Below are 10,744 nucleotides of genomic sequence, written 5' to 3' on the forward strand. Positions count from 1 at the left end.
TTCCCAATTTTATACTCTTGTTTCTGAAACCATAACACCATCATTACTGGTTAAATTCTCATGTCGTTTGTGTTTGTTATTTTCACTAAGGAGCTCTTTATGGGCTGCAATTCTGTACTGTGCAACCACATATTTCAACAGTTATTATAAATGTTCTGTTTTCCTCTGTTTTAGGTTTGGAAAGAAGACTTTTTCATTCCGTTTCACGACGGAGGAACTGAAGTGCCACTTACCACTGAAAGTTTAATTTCATTTCAAAGTTTAATGTTCCTTTCATGATTCCCAAGAATGACTGGAATCTCAGACCTCTACGACTGAGTTCTAACTTTTTTAAGCGGATAGAGAATATTGTTTTATTTAAATCATCTCATTTTTAACCATATAATTTCGTGCTTCGGATGTTCTTTGATATGTATTTTCATCTTCAATAAACAAGTTTATGGTCCATTTTTATTTTTCCATAAAACTGTACTGTGTTGTGTTTCAGGAAAATTCCAAAGAACGCAATTAGCTTCTTAGCAAGAAATAACGCAGTGACACAATTTTTGAAAGCTACTTGTAGCAAGTCAGATTTATTCTAACAAAAATATTCATGACATTATACCCGAAAGCGATACAAAAATAAAAGGACAAAGATTCATTTCTATGTGCTCTTTTTACATACAATTATATTGCCTTCGGATAGTAGACTATTCGTATTTTAATTCAGTTATGGTCAAACTAATTATTTACACAATTATAGGAGGGAACCTTACCTCTGCTTGATTAGTTAAGTAATCAGTTAAACCGTAAACAAGATGTACTAACAATACAAAAACGACACAGTTCTTTCTTTTTAAAGAGCCTCGTGTAGTTTTTAAAGATTTTTCTTTTTTTTTTTTTAGTAGTTTAGATGCTGCAGGTCAATGGTTGTTAAAGTGTCCGAGAAAAAATAAAAACTATCCGTCGGTATGTCCACGGGACTGTCCAGAGATTCTGACAAGCTGGGGGACGCAGTATCTGAAAGGTTGAGGCAGGAATCCGCAGAAAATACGTGAAAGTCCTGTAAGGAGGAGACGTCGAGGGCTGGGGGACTACCATTGTCTAGGCCAGATGCCGAATCGGGGCCCATTGTTGACATGCAGCCTGGAACAGGGGGTGACGGGTTGGGAAAATGTTTCAGATTTTTGTCATTGCTGTTCAGCGGCGAAACAGTAAAACTTTGGGAATCTCCATTGTGGACATTCTGAGGCTGCTGCGGAGTTAGCGAGTTTTGCTGAAAGGAGTAGGTCTCCCGCTCCAGAAGGGCCCCTGACACGTTGCTGAGGGTCTGCTCAAACAGGGACTTGTCCTCCTCGACCTGTCCCCCGTCCTCCACGCTCTTCAGCTTGCCCTCTCCCGTCTGGTTCTCCTTGCACTGCGTCTGGCGTTTGTGTTTCATCCTCCGGTTCTGAAACCACACTTTCACCTGCCTCTCGGTCAAGTCGAGCAATGCGGCGATCTCCACCCTCCTGGGTCTGCAGAGGTACTTGTTGAAATGGAATTCCTTCTCCAGCTCGAGAAGCTGGGTGTTGGTGTACGCCGTTCTCAGCCTGCGAGATCCCCCGGCGCCACTCTCGGGGATCTCAGGCGAGCCTGAATCAGAAAAGAGCGCACCGAGCAAAGTTATTTTTCCCACACCGTTCCTCCCATCTCACTAAATTTGCAAATAAACCCCTTGGTAGAACATCGTGCCCGACAGCAAAATGGCCGTCCGGAAAAAGAGTCTGCGGCTCCGCTTAGCACTGCGCGCAATGTTTGTAGAAATCGAGCAACACCAACAGCTGATGCACCAAACCCCCAAAAATAGTGCGAAGACGGTGGAACCGTGGAGCAGCCTGGCAGCCCAATGAATGCGCCAGCTGCAGCGCACAGCTACAGCAATCTATCACTCCTCATTACTGTCAAATATCAAAACTCTGGCACCGGACGGCAAGGAAGGTCAGCGTGGAAATCAAATAAATCATTTTACATCACATAACTTCGTGCAACTTTTTTCTTTTCTTTTCTTTTCTTTTTTTAACAGTTTAGAGAAGTGCGTGCACCACGCAATCAATTCGCGATGAGTTGCAAGCGCTGCAACTTTATTACGCAGCGCGCCGTAAATACAGAATTTTCTTTGCGGAAGAAAGTCCGTCGCTTTTTTTCATCACAGTTTTCATCACTCACCTTTCGGGGAGAAGCAGACCGGTCCTGTGGCGGCGGCTGTGGACGACGGTGTCGGCAAGTGATTTTTCTTGGAGGCTTTTTTTTCCTTCATCCAGGGATACTCCGGGGGAAGAGATGCGGTCGGCAGCGGGCTGCAGCCATTGGGGCTCTGTTTGGGCCGGCTGTGGCGAGGGTGGCTGCCGGGGTTTAGGCTAGGAATGGTCTGCTCAAAAGGAGGAGGAATCAGTGTCGAGTGTGAAAGCGTCGAGCTCTTGATTGATGAACTTTGAAATGAATCACCGACAGGGGGAAAAGATGTCAGGCACTCAGCAAGCGACGGCTGACTATTGATAAAACCAGTCTCTCGCTCAAATTCGTAATTCATCTCCTCTCCCTCAGAGCTTTGGAAAAGTTAGCTCTTATTTGAATGTCGTGGCCCAGATTAAAAAAATCATAAAAAAATCGCCGCTAGTGTTTTTTTTCTAATTCACTGATTACGGCCGTATGGGGACCGCGCTACTATTAAACTATTGAATTCATGGAGACAAGGTTGAAATTGGACCGAATTGCTTGTCACATGATTACTTCTGCCCAATGACAATTTGGGGTTTAATCAAAAGAAGCCACTGTCTGCGTGATTGATCCAAAAAAGTCTGTAAGGAACGCCTCGTTCTGGGGGTCGCACTGTTTTTATTTACACGTTCTGGTCAGTTTGTCCACTGCCACGGGTGCACTGCACTCATGTATTTTAAAAACCCGACTGTGACACGACTTGTATGACCACCGCGCGGGATTCTTCTTCTTCTTCTTCTTCCCCCTTTGTACTGTGTCTTAAAGTCGGAGTAGCGCCTTGAGTCTAAGCCATCATCCGGACCTCCATATATGAAGCCTTAAAGCCTTAATAGAGAGATTGATATTAGATACTGTGACAAAAAAAAAATCCCAAAATCCAGCTCCCTGTCTTTAGGTCATTTGATTATAACATTCATATACCTACAGCGCATACACAGGTAAAAAAATCCTTTCATGTTTAGCATGTGAATATATAGATGCACACATTTGTATTATGTACAAATAATATATATATACACATATTTATACATAGATTTCATGTGTCTTTATACATGTGACTATAGGAAACAGATTTTTTTTGTTCACCATTCACGGACCATAGCTCGAATAAAGACACTCAATGATGAGTAGAACAATAATTCATTACAGTTATATGCTATAACCTTTGTACATCTAAGTGATTCAGTTTATATTGCATGAGCAAAATATCTTGTTTTATAAGTGTAACCAAACCATTTTTTGGGAGATGTGTCGATACCTCGACCCGTACCCACTTGACTTCATGAATATATTAACTTTATGAATATATTCGTATAATTTCCATTCAGCATTAGATGTGGAATTTTGTTGAAGACCAGAGATGAAGAATATATTTGAAGAAAGGTACTCCGAATAATAAAATGCTACCTCCTTGGCTTCCAAGCTCCATTTTTAGACCATTTCAGTTGAAATATGAATGTGATCCGGGGTGTGACTGCAGAGTCCAGGTGTAAATTCCACAAGAAATGTAAAAAAATGTAAGGTAAAAAACAATCACTCATATGTCATTTTAGTTAAGTATTTATTATTCGTTTGACCTAAATATTTGTCAGCAAGTATCTTTGCTAATGCAAAAGCCTCTAATACAAGATACCTGATGTTTACACGACGACGAGTGTCATTTAAAAAATCAGCATGTAAAATATGTACAGTACTTTTACGGTTTTTTTCGTCGATACTGATAGCGTGTTGTGTTTTAAACGAGGAAAGAGTAGTAGGCCTCTCGCAGTTTATTGCTTATATTATAAACAAAGAGCCCTGGAAGCCGGTGCGCTATCAATCTTACTCGCCAAAAGGTCTGACAGCTTCGTGCCCTGAGAACACATTTAAACCTTCTAACTCTGTCTTAGATCAAATACAGCCAGGAAGAGGGGACCAACACTGAGTACTTATATTAGAATAAGCTTCTGCTGCTGATCTATCTTTACTCAAGGATTTATTAATATGTCAATTTAATGACAGAAATAATGTGAAATCGGTGAGTAACCAACCTTTAAAGTGTTATTTTTTTGCAGGCGTCAACATTTAAAATGTTGCAGTTTTGCGTGAATAATAGTCAGGAAACGACTCAGATGGGTGAGCGAAAGAGACGGATGGTTTTGCTATTACACTAGAGCTTTGTGTGTGAGAGGTGTGTGGGAGTCTGCATTCTGCAAAATCCCATTCAGTCCCACACACTTTCAGATAGAACTGAATCAGAATTCCTTTTTTTTTTTTTTTCTCAGAGAGTCGGTGTGGACAGAAGACAAAGACAGCCAAGCCGTGGATGGTACTTTCTTAATATTTCTTTCGAAGTCTGCATTTAAAATTAAATGAATCTATTTTTTTTTTTCTACTAGGCTGAGCGAAACCTCACGGATCAATTGTTCTTACCATTCTCCTGTTAGCCATATGTTCGACGAGGCAACACGGTCAAGGACCCTGCAAGTCATAAATTAATGAGAAACATTTTTGTATAGATTTTGCAGGAGGGAAGCGCGAATATCTAATCATCGCTTATTTTTGTTAGGAAAATATAAGGATGCAAATATTTAAAATATTTGTAATAAAAACATTTCTTGGTAATCGTGTTCTCATCATTCACAATGTAACGGATTAATTTATCTGCTGTTTCGTATCTAAACATTTGACGCCGTTTTCTGAGTTATGCTTGAATAGATGTCAGCAGCCGTAACGCTAAATGTTCAGAAAATAAATGTATACTTACTACTTATCAAAAATTAAAGGCCTATATATCGAAACTGTGTTAAAAAGAGAAGTTAAATGCTTTTCAAAACCACGATAATTTAAAAATGCCACCATATCATGAGGGAATGGGCTGCAGTAAAGAAATGTTTCTAAAATGTTTTCAGTGCGGTTCAAGTATTTAAATATTGTTTTATTGTTTTAATTATATCAGAAGAGACAGGCACACGGGGTTGAAAAAAATTATATGCCGCAAAATAACCGTTTTTAGGATGTTTAAATACAAATATTGCACCACGGAATCGGCCAGTTATATATTTTTGTCATATTAATAGTGAGCAAATATGCATTTTACTTTCATAATAATTCGCATTTTGTAAATCTAGCGATTGTGCCTCTGTAGTTTTTATGCTTTACACAGACTGACCAATGTATATACATATTTTTTGGTATGAACATAGTGAAATTGTGAGATTTTTGTAAAACTTGTTTTGATTGCTGTTTTATTATTTGCTTTTACCAGAGACTCCCTGAACCCCCAGAACATTCTTCCTGTGATGGACGTGTCCGTGCGGATGTGTGGGAGAACGAGGTCACATTTAGTTGTCTTTTTAGCCATCAGGTTTTGGAAGGAGCTGCATACATTTCCTGCTACATAATTCATTTTCCTAAATACGGTTGTTTATTACGTTTTCAAATCATGTAAACCTGATATATGTATGGCCAACCAATATGAAAACATTACAGTTTAACGTTATGCTTTGCTTATTTACGATTTAGCAAGTGTAATGTCTTTTTGGACGATACGATTTATTACTTTAATAAAAAAGAATATTTTAGTGTCGATAGAATGCAAAGTATTGAAAGTATGTGACTATATTATTATTATTATTATTATTATTATTATTATCGTTAGCAAATCACTCCCCACTCAGATAGCTGTAACATTACGATGCAACTTTATATTTTTTACTTTTTTATTTCTTAGAATGGAGCAGCTTGGAATGTATGACAAACAGAATATGTGATCTTGAAATATTTGCAATAAACAAGCACAAGATGGGAAATTCTAAACCTCTCATACTTTGTTTTTCATATCTTATTGCATTATTCCTGATTCACTTCCATAGAAATATAAACCCATTAAAGAAAACAGTATTGTACTGTACTGTACTGTCTTGTATTTGTCATGTATTCCGGCACAGGGAGGTCCATAACCAGATTCCGTGTACCTCCTACCGGATAATACATATGAACTGATGGAGATAAATAATACTCTAGAATTTTATGTTTTGTTAAAACAAATAAATAATTGAAAGTCCATCAGAACACAAACAATGGCGGTCGAGAGCTCGTGCTGCAGACCTTTTCAACCAGCGCGTGATTCTAGGAACCTCCAGGAGTGCAACAAAATGCAAACAAAATTCTTCACCTGGGATAAATTAAAAACGGACAAATTCACATTAAAGAATACAAAATTTGTTCAAATACCCTGTTTGATTAAAAAAAAAATGCTCAAGATTAAATATGCATATCTGTGCCCCGACATGATCTCCTAGATATACGTTTATGGAACAATAACACTAGCAAAGTTATAGAGATTCAAGCAACAAGAATGACTACTTGACTAAGCTACACATCACACATTAAACAATAAAATAAAAGGAAGGTATAGAAACTACTGAGCGGAAAGAAAGCCATGGGTGCGGAGGTAAGAAGACTGGACGGAGTGAGAGGATGTTACACCACAGCTGACGGCGCCCTTACAGATGCGTCAGTTTGGGCGCTTCCTGAATTCTTCCCTGAGAGTAATGTGGAGTAAGGTCTGTGTATGTGGGGTGCGAGTCGCACGGCCCGTGATGGTGACTGTTGCCCATAGTGATTGCGCCATTGTAGTCCATGTTGTTGGATGATGGATGAGAGAGATGCGTCAGCCCGAAAACCGAGGGCCCAGAGTTACCCACTGAATCTATATAGCCTCCACCAACATATACAGGGCTTCCTTGCAAATGAGTTCCGTAGTTGCCATTGCCTTGTAGAGGGTGCGTGTCATACTCGGGAGTGGCCGCACCAGTCCCCGCATATCTCTTCTGGGAAGGCGCGCAATTATTCAGAGCGTTGTTCAGAGGTGCCGGATATGACGTAGGGATACCGTATGTGTTTTGATGAGGTTTATTGTAAGACGTGGGCGACTGGGATTCGTATGGAACACTGTTGACGAGAGAATGCATAGAGTTGAGGTATCCTCCTGCCGAAGACGGGGCGACGGGGCTTCTAGGGGACTGACCCCCGGGAGATGGCATCATACCGACCCCTTTTTGATCCTTTTTGTACTTCATCCTGCGGTTCTGAAACCAGATCTTGATCTGTCTCTCGGTAAGGTTCAGCAGATTGGCCATTTCGACCCTTCTTGGGCGGCAAAGGTAACGGTTAAAATGGAACTCTTTCTCCAGTTCCACGAGCTGTGCACTGGTGTAGGCTGTCCGGGCTCTTTTCGAGGCAGCGGATCCCGTCGGGCTCTTGTCTCCTGCACAAATGTCACCTGCGTAATAGAGGGGAAAATGGAGATTCAACAAGGACAACCCCGAGACATTATTTGTGCATTTAAATTTGGTGGAGTGAATCCTCAAGAAATCATTCAAAGTGATATTTTCTTAGATCAGCACCTTTTTTCATCTGTTACTCTCTCGCTTCTCCAGACACAATAAAAACTGTTAACACTGTCATTATGAAAATAATGGCTCGCTCGGCGGAAGAGATACAGCGTGTTTCTTTCATGAACAACTGATGTGCACACGGAGAACAAAGACAAAGCCTATCAGCGTTACAAAGGATCAGACGTCTTTAGTCCTTTAGTACTGACACTGCTGTCCTACGCGCTGTTGTGGCAGATTGTCCCAAATCTGCTTCCGTAGCTACATGGGTACATGAGTGTACACCTGGAAAGCCTTCTCATGCATCATGACCATTGTGAGCGGGACTCTGCACAACCTATTTGCATTTTCATTCATTCATTCATTCATTCATTCATTCATTCATCCGACGCTTTTCTCCAAAGCGACTTACAGCGTTAAGGTTTATACTCCTTATTAAAACGCAGCGTCTGAATGACCTAAAACCACTCTCCCAAGCACGATTACTGTCACATTTTAAAAGGCATGCTGCAAATGCCTGAGCCGTTTAGGAGTGATCATTAAATTGCACGAGTAATAGATTAATATTACGTCACAATCCACTGCACACAGTAAAACTGACGGCACGAAATCCACATAATTAATTTTGGTTTTGTGTTTGAAGTCGGATATCCCTCAGAGTATATTTAACGTTTCAATTTAAACTAAGAATTAATTTAACGGTGCCGGTTTTATTGTGTACTAAAGTCACAATCACCGAAACAATCATGTATCGTCAATACATGTGCATAATGATAATACAGGCTAGTTTGGAAACTTTCCATAGCCGAGACCGTTTAGTCTAGCATGACGTTGTTAGAATTTTGTGCCAACACGTCACTTCGATCCAGCTAAAAACGCTGAAGAAATAAATTATTAACTTGATGCGTACTAATACATTGCATCTTGCTTTGGTTTTCTTCGGTTGAACGTTAAACCAAAGGTAATGACGCTTTCCATTCCATATCACCGACCATCTCAAAGGTGTCAAAAAGTGGAGAACACACAACAAATTTAAACACCACAAACGGTTCTATTTCAGTAAGTCCCGAAAGGACTTTGTTCAGTCTAATCTGAAATTTAAAAATGTTTTTCGTTTTTTTTGCATATAGTAAGTACACCGCTTTTAATTCCACTATGTATCAGAGATTTAGAAATCCCCATTACTGTAGCAATCAGACTGAACGATTCACTCCGCTGAAATATCGTGACGTCAAAACGGATTTGCAGTAGAGGTTTATCATGTGCAAACAAGAAATGGATTTCTTTAAATCTCCCAGCACCACCTTTACATCAAAAGTAAAATTTTCAGTTGTTACGCCATAAAAGGTAAACAAGCTTTCACACTAGGAGATCCCCTGCGATGTTGACAAATGTTTTACTTGTTTGTTGTTGGAAGAACTTTGGGGTTTTTCAGGAAACCCCAAATGTCTGTGAATTTTAACACGAAAACGAGAAAACAAAAGCAAATGGAAGGCATATGGTGGGCAACCTTTATGCCTACCACTCCAACTTCAAATATATTGTAAGAAGCCTGATAATAAAAAATAACAGCAAAAGTTGTAGAATGTGAGAACTTCAGGGTATCAGAAGAGCCAAAGATATTTGTAGAGCAAATGTTCATGTTTTCTTTGGCATCCCTTAAGTAATCTAGTAACCATGGTCTAACACTCTACTAACATTGGCGTTTTTACATTTTACATTTATTCATTTAGCAGATGCTTTTCTCCAAAGTGATGTACATCTCAGAGAAATACAATTTGTGCATTATAGTTTTTCCCCACAAACGTATATTTTGAATCACTGAATACATGGGAAGATGGGGAGAACTGGGAGTTTCTTTCGAAAGTTAGTACCTGAAGTGGAGCTATTATTTTTTTGTTTGGTGTTCTGCCGGGTCTCCTTCATCCAGGGGAAAATCTGTTTGCGGGAGGCAGAAGTGGGTGAGTTCTGCACGGTGTTCTTGGTGTTGGGCAGGCTGGAATTGTTGCTGGTATTTTCAGTTGGAGAAACTGGAGATGATGGCGGTGGCGCCGTGATGGGGGCCTGCTGTTGACTGTTGTCAAGGACGAGCGAGGGCTGGCCAGTCTGGGCCGCATTGCTCCGCACACAGCTCTCGGCGAGCTCGCTGGACTTCTGCAGCGGGACGGAGCCGCTGGGGGACAGCAGTGAGCAGGCCGGTCGATGGTAGTCACTTTCCACATGAGAGGAAGGGGGATATTGCTGCTGATTGGCATTATAACTGAAACCATTTGCTCCTTGATATGGGTAGCCACTGTATATTGCAGAGCTGTCGTAGTAGGTCGCCTTTTGCATTTCGCCGTTTCCCAATATTTATTTCAGAAACTGACAGGGTCTTGACACCCTTGTAGACTAACATTGGCGCCCGGTGTCACGTGACGCCCCTCCGCCAATGGCCTCCTCGGGTGGACCTGGGGTTAAAAGAAGCACGGTGAGATGCAGAAATGGTGTCGATCCATCTTACTTTTCAATACCCTTCTGACACCAACTACTATGGGGAGAAATATGTAGAACATTTCTGGAGCAATCACCATTTAGTGCAAAGTAAACATGGGCTCAAAGAAATCGCGTAGCACGTAGGGCAGAGCGGACGTACACATAAAGACCACTGTTTGGGTAATTATGGCAAAGAATAAAATCAAAACATTTTTAGTCGCTACGGTAATAATAGAGCTTAACAACATAAAACACAATTAATCCGAACACATTTAATTATGAAATATTAAATTATTCAGGTTCACAAAGAACAAGTAACAAAGTAAGCGAAGCAAAGGTTTTCTTTGTTTAGAAATTGTAACCACAGTTAGGCAAAAAGGCAATAATTTTTATTACTAGCTATAATACTACTACTACTAATAATAATAATCACATTATTATTATTATTATTATTATTATTATTATTATTATATCTGTGTGCCCATGAAAACCTGCATTCTAAAGAAACCAGTTTGCAGCCCCTTGCAAGAGTACAACTACACTCTCCACCTTTGCATGTGTACAGCAAAGATGGATTGAAGACCTTAAGGAACCTGAAAAACCGGGTGCTCATCTCCATGACCACGTCTTGAACTTTTCTCCCAACCCCACAA

The 10,744-nt window shown here is 40.3% G+C and overlaps 2 protein-coding genes and 1 long non-coding RNA gene across 4 annotated transcripts; 1 reads left to right on the forward strand and 2 right to left on the reverse strand.

Moving 5' to 3' along the window:
* Positions 1-653: 653 nt before the first annotated feature.
* LOC108933380 (homeobox protein Hox-A2b-like) lies at positions 654-3,054 on the reverse strand. The gene is made up of 2 exons (XM_018750376.2): positions 2,188-3,054; positions 654-1,614 (listed from the first exon to the last, which is right to left on the reverse strand). The coding sequence occupies exons 1-2, from the start codon at positions 2,549-2,551 to the stop codon at positions 881-883; spliced, it is 1,098 nt and encodes a 365-aa protein (XP_018605892.1). The 5' UTR covers positions 2,552-3,054; the 3' UTR covers positions 654-880.
* Positions 3,055-3,967: 913 nt separating this feature from the next.
* Positions 3,968-5,754, forward strand: LOC108933385 (uncharacterized). Its single transcript, XR_001966060.2, has 3 exons — positions 3,968-4,255; positions 4,503-4,546; positions 5,486-5,754. It is a non-coding gene; the product is annotated as an uncharacterized LOC108933385 (long non-coding RNA).
* A 150-nt stretch (positions 5,755-5,904) lies between these two features.
* Positions 5,905-10,738, reverse strand: hoxa3a (homeobox A3a). Of its 2 annotated transcripts, XM_029248318.1 has the most exons (3): positions 10,685-10,738; positions 9,491-10,066; positions 5,905-7,504 (listed from the first exon to the last, which is right to left on the reverse strand). In XM_029248318.1, exons 2-3 carry the CDS (start codon positions 9,948-9,950, stop codon positions 6,726-6,728), a joined length of 1,239 nt encoding a protein of 412 aa, XP_029104151.1. In that variant the 5' UTR covers positions 9,951-10,066; positions 10,685-10,738; the 3' UTR covers positions 5,905-6,725. The 2 variants fall into 2 exon arrangements, with proteins under 2 accessions (XP_029104151.1, XP_029104150.1); XM_029248317.1 differs by lacking the exon at positions 10,685-10,738 and having other exon boundaries at positions 9,491-10,441.
* Between the last annotated feature and the right edge of the window lie 6 nt (positions 10,739-10,744).

This window comes from Scleropages formosus, chromosome 23 (genome assembly GCF_900964775.1).
Source record: "Scleropages formosus chromosome 23, fSclFor1.1, whole genome shotgun sequence".
In the NCBI taxonomy this organism is placed as follows: Eukaryota; Metazoa; Chordata; class Actinopteri; order Osteoglossiformes; family Osteoglossidae; genus Scleropages; species Scleropages formosus.

What these genes read in the sequence shown, in the direction of transcription:
- LOC108933380 (XM_018750376.2), bottom strand. Translation starts at nt 2,551, where the DNA reads ATGAATTACGAATTTGAGCGAGAGACTGGTTTTATCAATAGTCAGCCG. An exon ending in GGTCTGCTTCTCCCCGAAAG is followed by an intron (nt 1,615 to 2,187) that starts GTGAGTGATGAA and finishes TTTCTGATTCAG; the next exon opens with GCTCGCCTGAGATCCCCGAG.
- hoxa3a (XM_029248318.1), bottom strand. Translation starts at nt 9,950, where the DNA reads ATGCAAAAGGCGACCTACTACGACAGCTCTGCAATATACAGTGGCTAC. An exon ending in AAATAATAGCTCCACTTCAG is followed by an intron (nt 7,505 to 9,490) that starts GTACTAACTTTC and finishes TCTATTACGCAG; the next exon opens with GTGACATTTGTGCAGGAGAC.